At 44.8% G+C, this 24,304-nt stretch overlaps 2 protein-coding genes across 3 annotated transcripts; both read right to left on the minus strand.

Annotated features, from left to right (window-relative positions):
- Window positions 1–81: 81 nt before the first annotated feature.
- Window positions 82–3,906, minus strand: rnf181 (ring finger protein 181). The gene is made up of 6 exons (XM_035639859.2): window positions 3,800–3,906; window positions 2,207–2,334; window positions 1,984–2,120; window positions 1,544–1,659; window positions 1,358–1,432; window positions 82–1,267 (listed from the first exon to the last, which is right to left on the minus strand). Exons 2-6 carry the CDS (start codon window positions 2,290–2,292, stop codon window positions 1,208–1,210), a joined length of 474 nt encoding a protein of 157 aa, XP_035495752.1. The 5' UTR covers window positions 2,293–2,334; window positions 3,800–3,906; the 3' UTR covers window positions 82–1,207.
- A 1,146-nt stretch (window positions 3,907–5,052) lies between these two features.
- Window positions 5,053–24,105, minus strand: pxnb (paxillin b). 2 transcript variants are annotated; one of them, XM_035640174.2, is made up of 14 exons: window positions 23,951–24,105; window positions 14,256–14,464; window positions 13,858–13,943; window positions 13,631–13,770; window positions 13,362–13,545; window positions 12,169–12,283; window positions 10,759–12,036; window positions 9,446–9,706; window positions 8,886–9,317; window positions 8,556–8,717; window positions 8,277–8,450; window positions 8,104–8,185; window positions 7,285–7,433; window positions 5,053–7,160 (listed from the first exon to the last, which is right to left on the minus strand). In XM_035640174.2, exons 1-14 carry the CDS (start codon window positions 23,961–23,963, stop codon window positions 6,894–6,896), a joined length of 3,552 nt encoding a protein of 1,183 aa, XP_035496067.1. In that variant the 5' UTR covers window positions 23,964–24,105; the 3' UTR covers window positions 5,053–6,893. The 2 variants fall into 2 exon arrangements, with proteins under 2 accessions (XP_035496067.1, XP_035496068.1); XM_035640175.2 differs by lacking the exons at window positions 8,886–9,317; window positions 9,446–9,706; window positions 10,759–12,036.
- Between the last annotated feature and the right edge of the window lie 199 nt (window positions 24,106–24,304).

Consider the following 24,304-nt stretch of genomic DNA (forward strand, 5'->3'; position numbering starts at 1 on the left):
AAACACAGAATGCAAAATGTTAGACAGTTAGATGGACACACAGTGTCGTGTCATATCAGAGACTTTTACGTTTTTTAAAAATATATTTAAAAAAGGTGTATTTATTTGCAAGCAGAAATAGAAACAACTTTTGACAAAGCACGCGACATTAAGAAGGGCCAACATACTATACATACTGCTGGTTAAAAAGTGTCGGAGCAGGGCATCGGTCTACACACGGGCACTGTCACCAGACCCAAGTCCCCGTCGAAAGAATCCAGACTATTGTTTTTGTGTATTGTGGGACGAGGTCAGGGGGGAAAACAGCTTAACACATGAGTCGGACGTGTTACAACTCCCCCAGTCGTAACATGTCTTCTGTGGCTCTCGTTAAGAGAGAGATAAGAGTTAGGTCAGGTGTGAAAATATAATTCATTTTTGACATTTCTTTTTTTTTGGACCCATCTTTAACGAGGACCCAGAAATGGAAGCGCATACCATTATTATTATTTAATTATACTGCTGGGCTGCTATTGAAAATCAAAATTCTGATTTAAATACTTTTGTGATTCACTGCTAAATATATTTTTATCTTTAAATAATTCATATTCATTGAACAAAAACAGATGAACAGATTTTTCTTTTAATGCATTTAAAGCTCATGGATTTATGAAAAAAAGAAAGAAAAGGAACAAAGAGACTGAAGTGAGGAGCTTCAGAGAGGAAAGTCTCGTCTTAAAATATTCATTCTAACTAATGAGAAAATTTTTTTTGCCCAATTTGCATTTTCATTTTCAATGACTCTGAACCCTCCGACTCTCACACGGGAGAGGACCCTCGTCAGTCCACCAGGTTTATCACCAAATGCTGACGGTCACAACGGATACATATATTGAATATTAGACTAGCTATTTTTTACTGTTAGAAATTTGTCATATTGGATTTGATTTACAAGGAGCTCCTGATGACGTAAGCATTTTCATTTCTTGATAGTTCCATTATTATATTTTGCTAATGGATAGACACTATAGATATTTCTCATAGTTACAAATATGAGGCTGACAAATGTTTTACCAGCTACATGCTTATAATCACATTCTGCACGAAATGGCACGAATGCAGCATTATGTATTCCCTGAAGCTTTCTCTTTTTTTGTTCATTTATACTTTTATAATTTTCCGTAAAATATGTCACTGTGCTACCAACTTGCACCGCAGCATCGTCACGTCATGTGTACATGGCTCCGTGTAGATCCTCCAGCCGGTGTTCTCTCTGTTTTCTTCTCTCCTACAGGACAAGAATGGAAAAAAAAACATCAGCCAATGTCTGATGTTCTAGTGAACACAGTTTGAAAGCTTAATGCATATTCATGCTCACCTTATCTTTCTTAAACTCCTCATACTCTGGATTGTCAGTTGGCAGTTCCAGTCGACACAGTGGACAGGAGTTGGTCTACAGATTTTAAAACGCAAAACCCCAATCATAAATCAGAAAAATCAGGGAATTTAAGTGTGTACTGCCACATTTTGTGTAGGTAATAAATGATAAATTCACATGCTTTACCTTGCCCAGCCAGGGCATTATACACCCCGAGTGGAAAAGGTGTTTGCAGGGCATCTCACGAACCGTTTCTTGTTCCTCAAACTCCAGCAAACAAACTGGACACTTCACACCTTTGTCTGTGAGAAAGAAAAATTCAAAAGCTTGATCAAATCCTTGGAATTTTGTTATTTTCCTGCATATGCATGTTTCATGCTCACACTGCTATACCCAGGCCCAGTATTCAGAGGTTTTATAGGAGCAACTGAGGGGGGAAAAATATCTATTCTCAGATACAAACTATTTTCTGTTGTCTGCCAACTCTCTCTTAGCCTGCATGCAACCACTGCTCTCATCGGTTTCTTCCACAACATTTGCAGGATGTCAGTAAAAAAAAAAGAAATGACTAGTCATAAATGTGAATGTAAAACACATTTGATTCTACTGGCGCACACGTCTGTCACCTGCTTGTTCTGGAGAGATGACTACCACGGTGAGGGTCTGCACGGCGGTCTTGGCAGCCGGAGGCGGGAGACGTTGGTCCCAGTCTGACAAGTCAAACACGCCCGAGTCGAGCAGGTCCAAGCCCTGCATCAAAGACCTTCACATAAAGATCCACAGCCGGTCAGATCACTGTGCATCAACATACATACAGCATCATCTTGGGTAACGTGTGTTCGGTCTCACCTGGCCAGCTCGAGCAGGGCGTTCTGACGGTACTGTTCCTCTGGGTTAGTGGGCTCACAGTCATGTTCTTCAAAGTAAGACGCCATTATGGTCCATTCAACGTTTGTATCTTTTTTGCATTAAGATACCTGGCAAACATATGGATGCTCAAGGCTCAGTGGTTGGTATTTATGTGTGTGTGTGTGTGTGTGAATGTATAAAATCCATAGCTTCAAAATTACAGTGGAGGTATAAGTGAGTGAATAACCATCATAAAATTGGTAAAATATTCAAGTAAATTAAGTAAATACATTACAACAGGGTTCCTACACGTCTGATTTCAAAATTCCAGACTGAAATGTTCTTTCTTCTCTGTAGATTTTTCAAACCATATATGACATCAGAGTACAAATAGCTAGATGTTTGTTCAGTAGATATTATTATATAAATTAATATAAGTTATTTTATATAATATTACCATTTAAGTTAATATTATTCTGTAAATAAATCAGTCAAAAATCCAACTATAAACATTTTTACATTTTGACCGTGTACTTCATACACAGGAAGTCACGGTTTCTCCAGAAAGCTACTTGTGATGTGTATGTGCAGATTGATATTGAAATATTGAAACGTCCAATTCCGACGTTATCTGTTCTAGGACTGATTCTCATATTAAAATAATGATATTTAAACTCAGCGATTTTGGGTAAATGTGTATTTATCATCAACCAATGACACATTTGAAAATAAATAGCTGTCATCAGGATCATCTAAATAATGCAATGTCATATGTGAATCATGAGATACTGTATGAAGAATGCGTAGCTATGGCGACGGTTATCACTGATCGTTGGAATTCTAAAATATTTGGATTCACGTCTGTTTAGACTTTAGCTTTGAAACACAAATATTTTTCCAAACTCTTTTCCCAGACTTATCCAGAGCTGGAAATTACTCAAATCAAATTTGCGTAGGAACCCTGTTACAAATACAAACATTTCTGTCACAATTTGGCAATTCCCAGCACAGAGTAATTGCTACTTATAATAATGTATTAACATGGCCCCTAGCACATGTGTGGATGGCCCTGAACCAGGGCCCCCAGAGGTCAGGGGTCTCATGATTTTTCTTTTTCTTTTTTACCAGTCAATTAAAATTGTTCAGGCGGAAGTGCTGTGTCTACCCGGTGTAGTATCTGTGTAACATCAATAGCCGATATTAAAATATTCGTCACGGGGCACTGATCCACAGCTGAGGGCTGGAAGTTAACCACCGGGACATTTCAAACAAAACACTCAAGCCTTAGTTCCTTCACGTGGAAAACGAGTAGAAGGTTTGAGTTGTGGCCAACAGCACAGAGCCCAAACAGAAGCGGTGTTACACTAAAATGAGTCCTCGGAAGAAAAAGATGACCGGAAGCCCTGAAGCACAAACACACAAGACTCCCGACTGTCATGTCATCAATATTATCAGGTTAATAAGAGAGTTTGCTGTAAGTTATTGTAGCAAAGAGGCTCCGACGAGGCTAAAGCGACGTGTGCGTCTCCTCAACAAGAACAAACTGTTCGTTCATTCTTAGGCAAAACAAGTTCACAGAACATCTCCACTCACCTCAAACGTTCGCTTCAATAAACATGTCATTCTTCCGGGGTGTGACGGTTTTTTACTCGCGTAGAGTTTGGGCCAATCACGGTGCGGGACTCGCGGCGTGTTTCTTCTTCTTCTCACGTTTTTATAAGCAGTTGGGAAACATCGATGTCCCATAGCCGCCACCTACTGGTCAGATCCTGAAAACTCAAAATAAATAAATAAAGGAAACATGCCCAGTCGCTGCACAGAGTTTATGATGTAGGAGTAGGGCTGCAACTAACGATTATTTTCATTATCGATTAATCTTTGGATTATTTTCTCGATTAATCAATTAGTTGTTTGGTCCGTAAAATGGTGAAAAATGTCGATCGTGTCTCCCAGACCCCAAGGTGATGATTTATTTTTTCCTCACACCAAAGATATTTAGTTCACTGTTATAGAGGAGCAAGAATTTTGACTTTTCCCCCCATAAAAACTATTAAATTAATTAATTGAACCAATTAATCGATTATCAAAAATAGTTGGCGCTTAGTCGAATACTAAAAAATTAACTGTTGCAGCTCTATATGATGTTCTCAAAATATTTGATGACTGACCTCTGATGCATTTAGGGAAACTTATTTGTCATTATTGTTTTATTCATGTTATTATTATTAATTTATTTTACCTATGTTTTATATGTTTTTTTTCTATTACTTATTACTCTTTATTTAGTGTATCCTTATTGCCAATGTGCCTTGAATGTCATAATGTATGTACAGAATGTGTTCCTTGTTCAATTTAATTATAATTATTTTATTTTTTTATAAATATCTGCTGCATTTTCATGTGGAATGATGCTGCTGGTTTTCCAGTAAGCTGTTGGTTCAGTAGTCAGACTGGTGACCGACTTTGACCCGAAACCTTCTTGAGCATTTGACAATTCAACCTCAGGGTGAGGGACCAGTTCCTCTCTGAGGTCTCACGTCACCAGTACGAGGGTACAATTCAACATTAAAGGTTAATTGAAGTTCATATGTTCTGGTATCTGCATCAATTGATTATCCACTAAAAATAAACTTCTCATTTTTACTCTTTTTATTTTAAGAAGACAGTGAAGGAGGCATGGATGTATATTACTGGGCAAGGGACCCATGTGATCAGAGAGACCACGATCCACAATGCTCGTTTTGTTGTGAATGTCCATTGTCTCATCGTATTGTACAGCTGGACTAATTTGTTTTTATGATGCTCTGAGTGACAGTTTGTTACAAATGAAGCCTCTGGAAAACATGTTGATACCAAAACAGAATTTATTTTGCGTAATCAGACCAGAGGAGAGAATCTTAGTATTCATAACTATTGACATTCAAAGTGAAAAGAATAGAAAGCGAACAGACGAAAAACAATTCAAAGACCGTACGGCTTTGGTTAAATAACACTGGACTAAAATTGATTTTGAATAGACAGCCGTTACATGACCTGTTAAATAGAGTGAGAAGATTTAAGGCTCTAGAAATTTCCCTGAATGATGTCGTATCTGCTGCGTGTCGTGGTTCACCATGTACAGACCCCGACCCGGTGCTCATACAGTAGATGCTACTCAGACGCTGAGGGGTGGGAGTCATCTCAGCCCTACAAGTTATTCTAACAGACCACCAGGCGACAATTTTCAGTGGACTCAGACTAGTAATATGAAAACATAACCGTGGACTATTGCCCTGTTGTCGGTATTTCGCTGACTTTGCCAGCGCCATTAGACAAAGTGATACCAGTTGTGATACAGCGACGCTGAAATACACAGTTGTTAATCCACAGTCGCAGAGCTGCTGGAGTATCACAGGCACGTTTGAATATTTCCTTTCATCCTGAGCTACTTATTAATTAACATTCACCAGCTTCTCAATACAGTAATGACACCAAAAGTATCTTGACTATGTCTTCTCTCTTTTCAAACGAGTGGTTATCAAACACACGCTAAGCATCCCGGTACTTTGCTTACTAAGCAGCTGCATTGGATATTTACATTTAAAAACTTATCATGATGAACTCAAAACAGAGTCATGGTGGTGTGAGAGGTTCACGACATTCTCCCAACATCTTTGTGAGGTTCCACTCAGCTGTATGAGACAACTGCGAGAAAGATTTTCTCCCCTTTTCTTCAGTGGAAAACAAATAAGGAATGATTTGGTACAAACACGAGGTTTATTCGATCATGTGATGGAGAGAGTGTGAACACTGCAGCTGCTGGCAGATGGCTACACACTGAATTTCTTCACTGTCGATCACTGCAAAAGTCGTCATCCATACATGGTTCTGCCTTTGGCTAAAAAAAACACACGTGCTCTTGAGATTCTGATGTTACAAACTGTAGAACTGACTCGATTCTCATTTGATTCATTTTATAGGAAAAACTCAAATTTGTTACACTCTAGTATCAACACATAAAATCCACATATAATGGTGTTTTCTAAGGCTCAGTGAATAAGTCTGAAGACAATCACTTTCATACATACCCCCCAAAAAAGGTGAATGCTGACTCATGCCCACTCATGCCCATTCCTCCAGTACTGTAGTTCTAAAACAACATGTCACCTGTTCCCTGCTGTGGTTAACAGATTTTTATATTTCTTTGTTTTCTATGGTATCTAAAATGACCACTCAACCAGTGAGCAACAATGTCAAACATGCAGAGTATTTCATGGATTTCTACAGTGTTCAGTAAGATTTCACCACCTTCTATAAAGAAAGACAATAATAAAAAGATTTGAGAGTTAGCAACGGAAAAAACCTAAAGAACGACAGCTCGTTGTCTGTGGAAAATGTCCAACACGAAATGTCAACGTCCTTTAAATGTTGAGCGCGTCTGCCTCACACTGACACCTACTGACCAACTCAAAATTCTGCAGACGGTTAAAAAAACAAATCGCTGTCTGTCTAAAAAACAAAGGGACAGTTTTCCACATTTCTGAAGGACATGTAAAAAGACGGGGTGCACAAGCTTAAACCCTACACACCTCCAACGCTATGATCAGAAAACAGACACACACACACAATCCATTCTCACCCCACCAGTGTGAAAGATGCTTCAGACACTTCTCCAGGTCCTGACCCGTGTGTGCTACTGCTAGAGGCTCTAACTGAACAGCTTGATGAAGCAGCCGTGACAGTAGGGTTTGTCGTTTTGTTCTTTAAAGGTGCCCTTGTTCAGCTGCTTCAGGCAGAAGGCGCAGACAAAGTGCTCCGGGTGGAACTTCTTGGACATGGCAGTGATGCAGCGGCCGGTGATGGGCTTCTGACAGCCGGAGCAGAGGGATCCGCGGCGCTCATGGTAGTGCACTTCACAGTAGGGCTGGCCGTCGTGCTCGAAGAAGCTGCCGTTCACAAATGGGGTGAAGCACTCCTGTGGACGCAGACGGAGGGAGATGCTGTGACTCGTAGTCTAATTATTCTTGTTACAATATCTTGTCGAGTCAGTCAAATTTTTCATGACATAAAAGAGCAGCTGAGACATGAATGATACAGACCCTGCACACAAAACACTCAGGATGCCAGAGGCTGCTCAGTGCCGAGATGTAGTTCTCCAGAATGGCTCTGGCACAGCCTCCACATTTCGGTGCAAACATGTCAAAGTAATCCTTCCTGCAGTAGGCTTTCCCATCCTTTTCATGGAAACCTTCACAGGACAAACAGAGATGGTTAAGAGATTTTACTACACAAGTCCCCCTCCACTCAAAGAGTGTTTTTATTCTGTTCCTGTCCTCTAAAATGTCTGACGTTGACTAATTCTCACATTCCTCTCCTGGAGGAGGAGATTTCTGTGTTTCATCTCTGCAATTTGAAATTCAAACAAATCCTTTTGAAGCTAGATTTGGATATGTCACAAACACAGAAAACCAATCGCTGTCAAATTTGCAAATGTGAGGCAAAGAAACCGGAAACTTCCAGTGCAGCAGAGCATCCACGAGAGGACGGCAGGTTTGTCAACAGACAGTTAGCGTTAGCATTAGCAGTTCGTGAAAGTTTTATGGCTGAATCTCGCCGATTCTACCACCTAGTGCGAGCAGCGGTGGTGGGCGGGGCCTGTGTTATTTGCATATCATGAATATTCATAGTCTCAGAATTCCTCGGTGAGGGAGAGAGTGGATGGTTTCCAGTCCCATTTCAGAGGGTTTTGTTAAAACTTTTTTTGGGGGTAAACAATGTCAAACAGAATATTAGGCATAGCAGATTATTTTGATATACTTTAAAAACGTGACTGGAGAGGTTCTTTAAGGGGAGACAAATCATAAATCAAATAAAGTCCAGTATAACTAATAGTCGTAGGGATGAAGAGATCTCAGTACCCTCTGGGCCGAAGAAGGAGCCACACTGAGCGCAGAAGAAGTGCTCCGGATGCCACGTCCTGTCCAGCGCCGTCACAACTTTCTGAAACAGACAGGACAAACGTTTATTGCAGGGCCGGTCGCAAATATCTCGACAGAGAGACCATGGCAAAGAGAGCACGGCGGGGACTCACATCCAGTATGGGCCCGTTGCAGTAGTAGCAGCGCGGGGAGAAGAGGTTGTGGTAATCCTGCTCGCAGTAAGGCTGCCCGTCACGCTCGAAGAAGTTCCTGGAGCCGATCTCCTCTTGGCAGTGTGTGCACACAAAGTGTTCGGGGTGCCACGTGCGGCCCATGGCAGTCACCACCTTGGACAGACAGGAAAAGGGGAACCGTGCTTTTGGTATGCTAACTCTTTCAAATGTTTATTTTAATTCCACCTAGATATACTATCTTTAATAAGAGCATCTCACCTGTCCCACAATCGGCTTACAGCAGGCACCACACACTCCTTTAGCCACCGTCTGTACACCCAGTTTGTTGAGGTCCGACTGCAGGCTACCGAGCATGTTGTCCAGCTTGTTGACCTGCGTCGGGGGCCCGCCGGGAACGCCGCCCTTTCCTTGGGCCATTATCTGAAAAGGTTCAGTCATGAAAACAGTTATGTGTTGAAGATGTGCATGACAAGGTCAGAAATGTTTACGCAATGTCCACGTTCCAGGTTACCGAGATTAAATAATATATTCACAGTCTGCTTATCAGTGTGGAGAAAGAAAAAAAAGGAAAGGAGACGGGGTTCATGCCTGCATTGGAGGGAAGATTGGGTCATACTCTGTTTGGCAACCAACAGACACCAGCACTTTGGGTGCGACTGGTGTGACCGGCTCCACTGGCGGAGGCCGTGTTGGGGTTTTAAGAACAGGAGGTGGGGGCTCTGACTTGGGGGCGGGAGGCTCCCGCATTGGGGACGGTGGTGGATGTGAAGCTTTTACGATCTGCCGAGGAGGAGCGGGAACTGGTTCGCGGAAGTGCAGATGTTGTGAAGGGGGAGAGGAGGGTGGTGGTGGAGGAGGAGGAGGAGGGGGCGGCGGCGGGGGCGGTATAGGAACGAGGGGAAGCTGCACAGCAGGTGGTCGCCGAGGCTCTTCTACAATAAGGGGGTGACGGGGGGCCGGGGGAGAGGGAGGTGGGAGCACCTTCCTCACAGGGACAGGCGACTCGGGGGGGTTAACGATCTGAAGAGGAGGAGAGAAGAACAGAGAGAAGGAAGCAGACACACAGAGGGAAATGTGCAGAACATGGAAGGTGAATTAAGAGGAGAACAAAATATCTGGGGTGAACTGTTAAGCACACGAGAGCCAACCTTGTCGACCTCACTGCCGTCCGGACGGAAGCGCTGGGGTTTGGACATGACGATGACGCCCTCCGTCAGCCAGTCATCGGACTGTTTGCGACGGCGCTCCGCGCGGCCGATCCCGAGCTTCCCCTGCAGCTCCTCTATGAGGCGGTCCTGAGAACTGCTCTTGTTAACAATGACGGGGCCCATCTTCCTGCGCACGTGGCCATCTCGGTACATGGGGTGTATGTTTGGGGTCTCCTTGGTGCGCCTGATCACTGATTTGATCTACGGCGGGAAACGATGAGCAGCTCGTCACGCGTCCGCACCGATCACAAACCAGCTGAAAGCGGTTATACGGCGGAGCTCTGCCGCCGCGGGTGAGTCACACAAATTATGGTTTTCGAATCACTGGCAGGCCGGGAAGCAGTGGTCAGTGGGCTCAGAGTCACTCCATGCACGTGTCGCATGCTTATGTCACAAGTTTGAGGTCACATTCGGGTCCTTCACACAAAAACCAGTGCAACAGTTACATGTGCTGCTGCTGCTGCTGCAGACCAGTGACTTACATGTAAGTGTCAAAACAAAAACTGCCGATTAAGAAGAGCTAACTCCCTTTCTCAGCTTCCCTCTGTTCCACAAGCTTCTGTCTAATGATGCGTTTTCTCAAAGACGGTTTCTTTCATCTTTCTTTTTATGCAAAGCTCAAACATGATACTGTTTTTTTTTCTGAAAATGCTCCTCACAAGTTCTGGAGGCCCATGGACTTTAACGTGAGCAGAAGTGTACAACCCAACAATATTCACATTAATATTATATAAAACACAGATAAAGCTACAGCAAAGCTGAAAAGGTGAATATAAACAATTAAGATTATTAATCAATTATCAAAATTATTGATTAATGTTCAGTTGGTTGAATAGTTGTTCCAACTATACTGGACAGTGCTAAGTAAGATTTGAGAGATGAAATGAAATGCAAACAAGGCCATCGTCATCTTTTCTGTTACAATAAAAACTGGGGCGACAAGTGGCCTAGTGCTTAAGGCACATGCCCCATACCATGACTCTCTCCTTGTCTCCTTGTCACTAGTCCCTTCACAGCTGTCCAGAAAAGTGGCCAAACATACTTCTACAACCAACATAGCTTAAGAAATTGTACTATTAAAGTATATCATGTTTTTTAAAACAACAGATGAAAGAAACCCCCTGAGCACGGACTGGTAGAGCAGACACAAGGGTTTGTGCAGGAAGCATCAGTCTTACAAGTAAGAACACAAACAGAGCTCGGTGTAAACAATTCAAGCCATGGGCGTGTCGGGCAGGAGCGGCAATGCGTACATGTCCGGACGCGGAGACACGGTCTATATTGGGAGTCTGCGGCATGGGCAGGTCCAGGGCAACGTCGGGGGTCCCGGGGCACGAAGACGGGGTCATGGACTCATCCATCCAGCTGGCCTCTGTCAACGGGGTCATGCTGCCATCTGTGTAGGGCCTCTCTGTGTACGGCGTCATGGTGCCGTCCAGTCCGTCGTGGAAGGACACGGACAGCTCCTCGTCAGCCCAGTCCAGATCTCCGATTCCATCGGTGCCCCCATCCACGGAGCCGTCTGTGATGGTGTTAGTGGCACTGGTGAACGTATCGGGCTGCACGCTGTTTCTGTCCATGGGCAGGATGAGTTCCTCCTGCATCTCTCTGCCCAGACACCGGGCCTCCATCTGCAGCTGGGCCTCCTCCACGTGCGATTGATTCTGCGCAAAACTCATAGCTAGCAGCTTGTCGAGTGCCTCGTCCAGGGACGGCTCCTCCACGGGGGGTGGCTGCGCAGCAAAGTGGCTGGGTCTCTGTGCTGCGGGTGCCGGCTCTGACAGCTGTCTGCTGGGGCTGGTGAAGGCCAGTGGGGTGGGGACCATCAACGGAGAGACTGGAAATGGCGAGGATGTTTTTGAAGAAGTGTATACAGAAGGTGGAGATATAGAGTGAGCAACAGGGAGGGGCGAAGGAGTCTTTGGCACCGAGAGAGGAGGTGTGAGGTTTTTCGACGGGGACGGAGAAAAGGAGTTTAAATCAAGGTCATGCAAAGACGCAGACCCCTTACCCATAGTCTCAGAGGCACAGGAGAATTTACCGACAGCGTTTGAGGGTGATACCCGTTCTATGGACGGACTGGAGCACTTGTGGTCCAGGACAGTGTTAACTGAAGTGAGTGAGGGGGTGGTGGTGGTGTTGGAAGGACTCGGGCTATTTCTCATCAGGTAAGAGTTAGACGACGCAGACTGAGAGAGGACGAGCAGAGACTTGGTGTGGTTTGACAGCATGGTGGCAGAGACATCAATGGCAGAGTCCATGTCTAGATCACTGGCTGCAGAGAGCGAGGATATGGGACTGTGGGGAGGGAGGCGGTTGGGATGGGCCGTGGACATGCCACCGTCTCCTCCGTCCTCGTCTATGTGTAACTCTAGACCATCGGGCAAAGAGAAGAGGGGAGAAGCACAGGCGGACGGGTGGGACAGACGAAGAAAAGGAGACGCCACCGGGGTGACGGAGGAAGAGACCGGAGGAAGAGGAGAGCTGGAAGATGCCCCTGCTGGGTCCAGCAGAGAGCCTAAGGAGCTGGGCTAGAGAACAGAGAAATGAGTGAGTACGCATAGGAACAGGAGAGGGAATCAAAGGGGAAATGACAGATCTCTTAGCTAGAGTTTGTCAATGAATTAGGGTTTTTCAGCGTTTACCGGGAATGTGCTTTTTACCTTGAAGTCAGACAAAGATGCCATCAGCTCATCGAGCTCCCTCGTGGCACAAGAAGCTGAAATTCGGGCTTGCTGCTGAGAGGGGCTGTCGAAATCGCCGTGGCAGGCAGTGGGGCTGGAAAATACAAATTACAACAGGATTTATAATCACAAGCAGAACTCTGAATATCTATTGTCTGATTCCCAGTGACAAGCCAAAACTATTCTCTGGCCTAGAGATGGAACAGGCCACAGAGACTTCAGAGATCTTCGACAGGATTTGTATAACCTCACATCTTCTATCAGAACTGGAGATTTAACACTTAGCTGAGCCTCCGGCTAGCAGGCAGAAAGGCACGAGAGGAGAGGACTCGTTCAAATAAACATCAGAAAGACAAACAAGGGCCAGATTATTGCCTCTGTCAAACTGTATAAATAATATTGTTAACTGTGATAAGAAGAGGACACTCTTAAGCTCTCATTCCATTTCTCACACAACTACTTCCACTTGTGGTGCGGACAAACGAAGAGTCTGCCTGTGAGGACAGATGGTCCGATAGAAGAAAATCCAGGCTGGTGGTCGCTATCCCGTGTCCCCCCTCTCTACAAGTGAGAGAGAAGTCTGAGAGGACCTGGCTGAGGTGGCAAAACATTGCAATTGAAACATTTTTGCCCACTGAAGCCATTAAAAACCATTAAAAATATTGGCAGACAGGAAGTATAGAGGGTCATCCACAAAGAAGAAGGTCGATGGTTCGATCCCCAGCTCCTCCTGTTCCCATGGTGATGTGTCCTTGGGCAAGACCATAACCCTATATTGTCCCTAATGTGTGGACAGTAACCTTCTTTAAATTAATATTTTAAATTTTATTGGTTTCGCACTGTTTGAGGTTCACCTTTTAATTATATCTTTTTGTTGCAGCCACTTCCTCTGAGAAGAGTTCAACACAAGAAGTGCAGTGAACTATCAGCCACATTACTATGAAGTTGAACAAACAAACATGGACTGTGGCTGCAAAAAAAGTAGAACATTTTAAAATTAAATTATCTTATGGGCAAATCAGCTTAAAAAATGGCAGATACTGATTATCATTAAAATTGTTAATATTGCTCGACCCCTACCACTAACATTCCTGAAATAACCTGCAGACTTTTTGCCCTCGTATGTGGTGGTGTCGTTAGTTAGAGAGAAGTTGTCGAGGGCAGTTGTGTACCTGGGCGATGGCACTGAGCCCTCCAGCTCATCCAGCAGACTCTCCACGGTGGGTCGGGTTTCATCCACCCTCGTCCCGTTCCTCTTGGGTTTCTCCTGAGGTGGAGGGCTCACCATGATGTCCGGCCCGCTGCCGTTCTCGTAGTGGGTGATGCCGCAGGAGGGTAGGGGTGGAGCTGCCTCCTCTGTGGACACACATTAGCAATAAAACTAACTCTGCTCACCACAAACCAAACGGATAAAGCTGAAGTCTTTGTTCGTTTGTTCTACCTGTCGTAGGGAACGAGGGGGAACTCTGCTGCACTGCGTTGAGCTCAAGCAGCAGCCTATCGAGCTCTGAGAGGTTACTGCCCAGGGCAGAGGTTATGGCTGCTGTTGACGAGTCCGACGACTTCTGTTTGTTTGGAAAACTGAAGATGGAGCGGAAAGAGAAATGTTCAATTACAGGTGATAAGGTCAACGTTCTGCAAACAACATTTGAAGGGTGTGCGGACTACCTGTAGACGTGGTCCTCCTCAATGTGAGACAACGGAGAGCTGCTACTGTCCCGGGACCAAGAGCTCTTCTGCCCTGAACCTAATGACTGCAGAGGACACGTCAGTCAGTCCCACCCAAAAACACACTGTTTGAGAACATCGCTGCTCATATCCATTCTCTGATAGGTCACATCAAACACATGCTCAGATATATATGACAGCTGTGGTTTCAAATCTTATTTGAACCTTAATTATATCAATAGCAGACAATATAAAATCCCAAATCCTTTGGTTCTATGTCAGGGAATGTTCTGTTATATTTTTAAAAAAATTGATGAAACTGAATAAAAAGAAAGAAAAAACATTTGAGTTGATGAGTTCAGTATATCATCAGGCTACGGTGATCAACCGTGACTCACCTGCTGAGAGGAGTGATGGGAGTCCGGCTGATCTGTCAGGGAACCATTCAGAGCCTCGGCCGAGGGTGGAGGGGGGACTGGGGGCGGGACTGCCACATCCTGGTAGGAGTGTCCTCCTGTAGGGATGGAGTAGGGGGTCTCGTCTGTCAAGAACACCGTTCGCTTTGCGATGTGGGATGTAGTCGACTCCAGGTCTGCCAGCAACGCGTCTGAAAGATAGAATGTTTATATATTTATTTCCCAAATAAATCATCAGTATCTTTGTTCTGTGTTCCAACCTGCCAACATGGTTGCACTGGAGATCAGTAAATTCTTTACTGGGATTGTTCGGATCTCCGAGGCGACCACCGACTGTGGTGTCAGGCAGTAAAAGGACAATGGTGGCGAGACCGATCCAGTTTCTCATTCCAACATGTCACCGAAAAAAGATTCCCCCTGATGTATATCATCCAACAATAGGGTTCGGCACACTCACAGGGCCCCGACTCGCACGCCTGAACCCATTGGCCTCAATAAAACACCCCCCTGAAATCCACAAAATATTTTTTTCATCAGTCCCCGATATAAATACAACCCTGCTGATAGTGAGAGTTGCCTGTCAATGAACTTGATCCGTCATGTCAGGGCGTTTCGCCTCAGTGAGTGATGTAGTTGTGGCTTTGACTGAAGCAACAAAGGAGCAGACGGACAGAAAGTGTTTCTGAATCCCGTCCAGGGCTAAAAGGGGGAACAGTGTTCAGAGGAATGCGGGAACAAAATAGACTCTTACATCATCACACAATCCGTCTATCCTCAGCCCGTCGAGAATAGACCCCCGATCACCGGCTGCATACTGTAACACTACGGGGGCTTTTAGAGTCCGTTTCAAGCAATAACCGCTTGTTTAAGTAGGTTAACGCCAAAACAGCAACATGGAAAATGATCCAAATAAGAGGACAGGTTTATCTCAGCAGTTATAAAATACAGTCTCTGTGGTAGAAAAAGTCTCATAGATGAAAACCTTTGTTTCCTCTCCTGTCTGATTGTTATTTCAAGAAACAAGATTAATATACAACTGGAACAACATGTAACTAGTTATGCTTTGACAGTGTTACACTGTCCGTGCCGTTGTCTAAATAATTCTGACACCCCAAATACTGAACCCATAATTCAAACAAAGTCGCATCAAATGTAAATATTTAACTAACAGCTTCATTTAAAGTCTTAAACTGATGTATGCTGGACACAAAGACCCATGAGGCCATCAAATCCTCTCATAGAGAGACCAACACAATCAACTGACTATAAATACAAAGAATATCTGGAAAATCAACATAATAGGCAAAAATCGAGCAATACGAACATTTAGTGTTTGGATCACTGGGAAGTCCAGGTTCCTGTACTCACATTATTTTATCCACTCGCTGTACCTACACCATCCTCCAGCCAGGGTTATTTTTATATATATATATATATATATATATATATATATATATATATATATATATATATATATATATATATATATATATATATATATATTTAAAAAGTGTGTGTGTGTGTGTGTGCGTGCGTGCGTGCGTGCGTGCGTGTGTGAGAGAAGCAGTCAGCATCGAGACAAAGCAACAAGGAGTGCTAACTTGCTGCCAGTCTACTGGGGGGGAGAGGGGGGAGGGGAGTGGTTTGAGTGACGGTATTCTTTCCACACCAGCATTGTTACAGTGTCTCTACACCTGATCACAAACACTGGATATCAGACCCATCTCTGCATTCTCCTCCACAAAGCAACAAGACGGTAACGTCACACATGTTGAGATTGTTCCGTTAAATCTAAAAGGAGATAAAGTGGAATTGTTCGACACAAATGGACAAGGTTGAGCGTTTGATGTGTCACGCAGCTCGTTTTATAAATTCGGTCTTCGTGTTCGTCTTCAGTCCGTAGGGGGATCCTGCCCCAAGAGCTAAATGTTTAAGTCATGAAGTTGGACATAAACCACATGGGAGCACGATCCTATTTAAAGCGGTCAGCTCAGTACATAGCCCATGTCTGCGCAAATGTGCTGAAATATCATGACCAGCTTAAAATAATCTGCACCTGGTGCTGACATGCTGAACATGGTCTAACTGAAGTTGACTTAGTCGCTCATAAAACAAAGCCTTTGTAAAAATTGTATATATTTTTAAAAATCCCCACCACAACTAGTTGTGGGACAGAGGGGAGTCGTCTAATACAAAGCGGAGGATTTAGATTTAGATTCACACTGATCTGTGTGTGAGATTTTTAAAGGTTTTAGAAATTGCACCAGACTACATATGGTCTCCAGACTACATATGGGAATGTATTCCTCGAGAGTTCTTCTTGGCCTCGACCAGGAGGACAGGAGGGCCTTCCAAAAAACCTGGGAGATGGAGCCAAGTTTTTTGAAACACTTTCTGAAAGAGTGTGTTTGCACGCATCGCACCCCCTCCCCACCTGCTCATACTGCACATCTGTGAGCCCATGACGTCCAGAATAGATCTCCACGGGGAACGTTCATCACAGATTCCTTCTTTGAATCAAACTACAATGTCTAATGCATTCTGCAAGCATTCATTCACTGGTGGGAAATGAACAGCTACAGTACTACGTTTAAAAGTCCTGAAGGTAGATTATAGACTATAACTAAGGCTGCAACTATCGATTAATCTGTCAATTATTTTATGATTTATCGATGAGTTGTTTGGTCCATAAAATTGCAGAAAATGTCGAACCTGTTTCCCAAAACCACAAGACGATGTTTTGTTTTGTCCACACATCAAAGATATTCAGTTAACTGTCATAGAGGAGCAAATAAACCAGAATATATTCATATTTAAGAAGCTGAAATCAGAGAACTTTGACTTGTTTTTTCATAAAAATTACTTAAACTGATAAATCGTATCAAAATAGTTGCAGATTAATTTAGTAGTCGATCAGTAACCGATTAATCGATTAACTGTTGCAGCTCTAACTATAACATGTTTATGAGTGGGACTTTAAAGAAAACGTGGCTTAGAGGTGAAATAATCAATAAAATAATTGACAGAAAAATTGATCTGTAGCTATAAGATGGTTCACTAATCGCCCAATATTCACCAGTACAGCCTGGAGTATCTGCTGCTTTTCTTTATCATGTGTGATAGTGAACGTGTTACACTAGGCTATAGAAAACTAATCAAATTAAAATAATCAGCACATCAACTGATAGTAAAAATAATTACCAGTTGCAGCCCTAACATGGAGGGCACTACACAAATGGAATTTACTATTTCAATATCAGGATGGAGACTAAAACAAGTCAGACCTGTTCACATTTAGCATCAGAAAGGTATAATTACTGAATCCAAGATCATCAGCTCACATCCTTCTGCAGCCTTCGGCTGAGTAAGCCTGCATTACGCACACATCATTCCTTGGCGACCATCGACTTCTTCCATTTAATATCATTTATTGCAGGTCATAAAAAGGATGATGATGATGGCGGGAGATGCTACTGAAATGTTCTCAGTTCCATTATTTCCCTGAGGAGGGCAGCATTGACTTTGGAAAGAGGACGCCGGCCTCAGACAAGCTTGGTCCTCAGAAACATTAACAATGCAAACATGCACTGTAAGCCAAGCAACAAGCTAATCTTTTCCATTCCAGACAGGGGGTAGGACTGGAGGCCACGAGGGACAAAGTCCAATTCTGCTCCAACAGCATCCTGACTCAATAGTCCATTGTGCGAGGTCTGGAGGAATAAAGTTGTCATCAGGCGGGGACATGACTGGGACTAATAACTCATGAGGAATCGACACATCTCAGTCAAACATACAGACTTATTGTGACAGTCGCTCCCTCTGTCATGGGATTCATCTGTGGCCACTAATCTACATTGTGTTCAGCAAACAACTCTCAAGTTGTGTTGATATTGTACACATTCTTGTGGCAGTGGGTACAAGTACAGTCCTGCCTGTGTGTGCACACCCCCTCCTCACCACGGCCCTGCAGTGTTTATCAGATGGGAGCGAAGGTGCATGGGGAATTCCACACATTCCTCTCTCTCTCTCTCTCTCTCGCTCCACTTCGGGAATCAAAATGATGCTTTGTAATAAAAATCTACTCGAGCAGAACACACATTCCTCCAGTGCCGCAGGACTCTAGGTGGAGAGCCAGAGGGCAACGCGCTCGAATATGAAATGCTACCCGTCGGTCCGGAAAATTAAAATAATGTGTTGACAATTACAGGTCCCGCTCCACCAATGTTTTCACTGCCCATTTCCAAGAGCGTGGAGCACAGAGCAGACAGGCGGGGACGGGACCCGGGCCCCGTCTAATCCTTTCTATTAGCATGTGGGCAACGGCAATGGGCCACCAGCATCCACAGCTCACCTGTTTATAGCCGGGGAGCAAAAAAAGCAGACCTGGCCACAGCCCTATGCCGAAACCCTACCCCCATCAGGCCGACCCCGCACGATATTTATATCAAACAAGACAGGCAGGGGCAGGGGAGAGGGGGCGGAGGGGGAGATGCCAGTGAGACAGGCAGGGGAGGCTGGGTAGACACCAGGGACAGAGGGACAGAGAATGAGAGGAAATGAACTGACAGATCAAATGATCGCGCAAGAGAGATATAAATGTCAAGCCCGGCAGCTCACAAATTCACCACCGTACAACACACACAGTCACAAAGACAAAATATGAATGGGTGTATTAGCACAGTATCTGAGAGACAGAAGCATCTTCGGGTGATTACTTCAAAATAAACACACCTAAAAATACTGGACCCTGCCAAGCAGCCCCTTATCCGAAAGATGACACCCCTCCCCCCTCAAGAGCGCGCTGGACCAAAATAAAAGCACTTCCCCACAGACCAGTAAGTCAGATGATAGGGCAAAAGTCTAACGACTGATGTAACACGCAGTCACTGAGGACACATTCACAGCCGCGCATGTGAGGACTGTGTGTCTGTAGGGGTCTTTTGTGCCGTGGAAGAGGGTAATTTGGGGAAGGACGAGGAAGACCCCAAAGAGAAAGGCTGTGTTGTCCGTCCTGCACTAAAAACCCTGACCGAAATATTCAGCCTTGGTAGATGACAGAGAAAAGCAATATGTCGTCTCATTTGAGAAACAGCGACCAGGAAAACTTTGCCAGGTTGTTTTTTTTCCCACACACGAAAATGATTGAGATATTTAATCAAATGTCACTATTGTTTTTCTGTTTACTGATTTCAGTCTAACGAAATATAATATAGTTTAAGATTGGAAATATTATGGGTTCATTGAAAAACGGCTTCATCAATGCTCAAGTTAAGAAAAAAAAGCTTAGAAGCGTAAGGCTCCATCTTTAAATATGACCTCAGCGTTCCCCCAGCTTCAGTAATGTTAGAAAAATCCAGCAGGGACTCGGATTCCTACTACATTACCCTCAGATCTGTCACGAAAATAATCAGCACTCGTTCCCGAGCCGAGTTACGAGGCCTGGAGCGAGGAAGGTGTGGCCGCGGCAGGGTGAGAGGAGGAGAGTTGCAGGGGGCTGCGACTGAAGCAACAATGTGGAAACGCAGCTCTGGAGGCAGGATCACAGTTTGAAGCCTTCAGCCGCCCCCCCACCCCTCTACCAATGTTTGCCGGCCTCCAGCACCGACTCTGCTCATTGTTTTTTCCACCTCATGTTTCCTCAGGATGTGGGGCAGGGTCTGTTGCCGGAGCGATGAGGTCAGCCATGCAGCGCTCTCTCGCTCTTCCCCAGGCCCAGAACAGGATGGGTGTGGAGCTAAGGAACGAGACTGATTTACAGTCAGGAGCGTCCCTCTGGCCGAGGCCGGCGAGCACAGTGGTTAGGGGCGGTATGCGACTAACCTCGCAGCTCTCACGGGGTGATGATAGCTAGTCTGGTAACACAAACTCTGCGCTGCGGACACACTGGGACACAGAAACCACTAAAGACCTTCTGAGATCTTCTGGTATGCTCTGCAAATGCTGTAAACATTTAAGACCACGCTGCCCTCTACCAGCAGCCAACTCATACTCCTTCTTGGAGAACATGGCCTTCCTGTGCAACGTCATCAAATAGTTCAGTTCAGCAAATCTAACAGGACTGCAATGTGTGTACAAAGGGTCTGTGTAGCAGGTGCTGCTGCATTCACCACATCCAGTAGATACACATGGACCTCTGTGTGTTTCACACCGCTTTGAGGCCTGGCTGAGATAAAGAGAACCGGTTCTCTGTGGTGTTTTTTTTTTTCCGCAGATGATGGCAAGACTCAGCAATGTGTGTGTACTGGTGGGTTCCTGAACACTAGGCTACCTTTAATCCATTTCCTCTTCACTGTTTTACTTCCTGAGCGAAAACAGTTGCTGACCGTGGTCACATTCTGGAAACTGACTGAGTGAACTGTGTCGATTGATCCGAGCAGGATGAACCCGACTGGCACAATCTTGCATGCGAGTGCCTGGAATTTTACTGCACATAGAGATTTAGAAGTTGATCAAACTGCCACCCAGTGAACCCTGGTGCAGTTTGCACTTTGAGAGAATTTACCATCAAATGGAGTCCATTCTCCCTTTATTTATGACCCTCCAGCCCAATACGTGGCTGACCTTATCTATTTTGCTTGAGTGTTTTTCAACCTGCAGACTCAGAGCAGGGCATCCACAGCCTGGTGAGGTCAGTCTGCCCAAATCTCACACCATCCTGAGGAATTCACAGACGGTCGAGTGGTGGCTTCTTCCCCTTCCAAACAAGAAAACACAGAGGCAGAAAGAGTCCCGACAGACGGGTCACGGTCATGTAGGGTTTGTGGACCACATCAGTAGTTACAGCGAGGCCACCTGAGTCTATCAAAGACTGATCGGAGAATACTCTGATTCAGAAATGCAGCCCGACAGAGCGCTCTCACACTCCGGAGGGAGATCCCTTCCTCGAGTGGTGACCGACGTGGGCAGAACAAAATCCACAGATTGCAAGAAGACGAAAAGAGAAGAGCGTGATCAGGTTTCCAAACAGCTCCATGTAGATCCGTCAGTCATCAGTGAGGCTCAGGTCAAGGACCTGTGGGAGCTCATTATCTGGGGGGGGGGGGGAGATACTGGAAGTACAGTAATCCACTTTCATAAAGTATTTACAAATATTTCACATGGTTTGTGTTGGAAATTTTTCAGGGGGTGTGGGAGGAGTTTGCTGCATAATGTATTTGAATGGCAGAGCATTTGAAGGCTTTGTAAAATAAATGGTTCTGCAATTGCCAGGCCACCGGACCTCAGAGCTCAGAGCTCTTTAACAATATGTAAGCGTCTGCAAACTGCCAGAGGACTTGTTTTGAGGAAGACGGACTGCAGACAGCCCTCCCCTCGGTGGAGCTGATAGAAGTGGTAGGAGGTGAGTCACGACCCAGAGAGCGTTTGGCCTTGGACCTTGACACAGAATGATGTTAGAAATTCCTCGGCAAGCTCGCCCCCCCCCCCCCCTTATTTCAGCCTGCTGTTCTCACTACTTCAGTGGGACTACAAGCTCCCTCTCAACCGACAATCAGCCCTTTCACTAGCCAGTGGCAACAAGAGTATCCAACGTGCCCTGGAGGTATTTTCACAGCTCAAAATGTGGCCCACCGTCTCGCCACTTAAACAATTTCGCAAAAAAACCCATTTTATTGCCTTTCTACTCGGGTAGATCAGCACAATGGGAGTGACCGGACAGATACCTGCCAGGCAAAACAAGGGGGTTCATTTCAAATTGGCAAGGTAAATATAGCAAGCTGAGCAGCTGGCAAAAACTATAACAACAAAATTAGAAGTTCAGAGGTTCGGTGCCAAAGGTCAAAGGCCAACAAACTGCAGAGGTGACTGATTAGGGCGGCACAAAAAATATAGATTGAGCCGAAAGGCTGAGTGGAGTCACGTCACACAGGCAGGATACATGACTGACATTAGATGTGGGGGACACAAGAGATCTTATAGTAGAGCTGACAGGATTACTTAATTGATTAATCAATCAACATAAAAATAATGGTAACAATTTTGATCGTTTAGTTGTCAAGACATTTATTCTGAAAAAATGACAGACATCGCTCCTTCCATGAGGAGTTATTTTTCCATTATTATATCACTGATGATTGAATATCTTTGGGTGCTAGATAAATCACGCAGTATGATGATGTCACTCGAGACTCTTGCTACTCGATGGGCTCTTGCCACTATTTTATTAAAAATAATACCGTACCATGCCGAACATGGTTGGAGGTCCTGTCGTAAGTATCTTTTAAACCAACCACAACCACAGTGGCAGGTGATTAAGAAATTAAAGTAGAATATTTTGTGTCTTATAAACATTTAATATGAAGAAAATATTGCCTCATTAAAGGTGACATATTATGCTCAAATTCAGGTTCGTACTTTCAATTTTAGTTACCACCTGAAAAGGTTGACATGCTCTAATGTTCAGAAAACGGCATCAGTGTTCTCATCCTGCCCATTCCTGCAGCTCCTCTTTTCACCCTCTGTCTGAAACGCCTGAATCTATTTTAGCCCCGCCCCATCCTGATAATCCCGGTCTGTTGTGATTGGTCAACAACTTTTATAATGTGCAGGAAATGTCAAGCCCCTTCACCAGAGAAGTGGAGATTCTCAGATTGCAGGTTACCCCCCAAAAGAGTCCAACGGTGACATCACAGTGGAAGAGAAATCTGAACCAGTGGTTCAGAGCCAGGCTGTAGGGTTTAGCCAGCTCACAATCAAACGACAGGGTGGTCTTTGTTCACAGTTTGTGGGCCGGCAGGCTCCACAGATAGACACATGTATGTGCACAAACACTGAAAAAGTGATTTGTGCATAATATGTCACCTTTTAATTTAAAATAATTGATCAGCTAGCAAAGCGTTTGTATTCATCGACTCTATAAAAACTGTCCCTGGAGGGGATATCAACAGGTTAACAGCACAGGGTTGGGAACCAACTGCTCTTTTACCTCCTGCCTGGAACCAAGCAGCACCTCTGCCATGATAAGACACCATGTTGAGGAGTTTCTTTTTTCCCATTTAATTGAACTTACCACTGCCACATGTCTAATTAAAACGCATCTTTTTACACGTAGGACAGAATTTCAGGTTTTTCTCTCTTGACCCTGATCCCACTCGTGTCCCCTGTCAGGAAGGTTTTCTGTTCTGAAAGTGGAGCCCGGAGTGTCAAAGAGTGTGTATCCGCTGCTCCATCAGACCGGAGGTACACAGCTCGGGTCCGGGCTCACGGAGTCTGGAGGCCCCTGTTGACTCCACCACTTCAAAGCTGGAATGAATCCGCCCCGGGGGGCAGGAGTTGAGGAGGTAATGTTAAAGCTGTCAGCCAAAGTATCTCCGCCCTCCGGCGCACATATTAATCAAAAACAAGCGAGGCTGTGTGTGAAACGTTCACGTACAACAGGACGTTTAAAAGCCGCAAACTTTACTACGGCGATTTTTAAAAAAAATGATTATTATAAAGAAGTGAGTCAAATGTCGAATATGGCAAACGTTCCCTCTGTGTCGCACGTCGACATTATCTCAGCTCTTTTCACAGATACGCGACCGCACCGGGCCAGAAACTGAAGTCTTTTTTTTTTTTTGCGACATGAAACCTCGTCGTCACGTTGACTCCTCCGCCCCGCGGTCCGCTGCTCGCCGAGCGCAGGAGAAAAAACACACGCGGGCCTTTTTTCTCTCTCTCTCTCTCTCAACACAACTCACCTAAGTCGTCCATGGTGGCTGCCTGGTCGCGTTCGCCTCTCGAATGTTTACGAAGTGTGACTTTCTCTCCTGCCGACAACTTCTCCACTGCGCCTGGAAGTTGGTCAGGAGAGCCGTCGCGAACGCGCCGCAAGTATGTGCATGTGTGTACTTCCGCGGGAGCGCGCGCTCTGACCGAGACTCGGTGTTCTAGCGACACCTAGTGGCCACGTATTGGAAATACAACCCTACTAGAAGATGGATGCATGGATGGATGGAGGCTGATGATCCCCCCCAAAAAAACTTTTTTTTTCAACCAAACACTGTACATTTTAACGTAATTTTGAACTATCATTCCCACATTTGTGAAAGAAT

The sequence above is a fragment of the Scophthalmus maximus genome, chromosome 3 (genome assembly GCF_022379125.1).
Source record: "Scophthalmus maximus strain ysfricsl-2021 chromosome 3, ASM2237912v1, whole genome shotgun sequence".
NCBI classification, from domain to species: domain Eukaryota; kingdom Metazoa; phylum Chordata; class Actinopteri; order Pleuronectiformes; family Scophthalmidae; genus Scophthalmus; species Scophthalmus maximus.

Coding starts and splice junctions, on each gene's coding strand:
- rnf181 (XM_035639859.2), bottom strand. CDS start 2,292: ATGGCGTCTTACTTTGAAGAACATGACTGTGAGCCCACTAACCCAGAG. Junction 1,433..1,543: donor TAATGCCCTGGCTGGGCAAG/GTAAAGCATGTG, acceptor TAAAATCTGTAG/ACCAACTCCTGTCCACTGTG. Junction 1,268..1,357: donor AGGAGTTTAAGAAAGATAAG/GTGAGCATGAAT, acceptor CTTGTCCTGTAG/GAGAGAAGAAAACAGAGAGA.
- pxnb (XM_035640174.2), bottom strand. Junction 8,186..8,276: donor GCAACGGGCCCATACTGGAT/GTGAGTCCCCGC, acceptor TGTCTGTTTCAG/AAAGTTGTGACGGCGCTGGA. Junction 7,161..7,284: donor CTGAGTGTTTTGTGTGCAGG/GTCTGTATCATT, acceptor CTGCGTCCACAG/GAGTGCTTCACCCCATTTGT.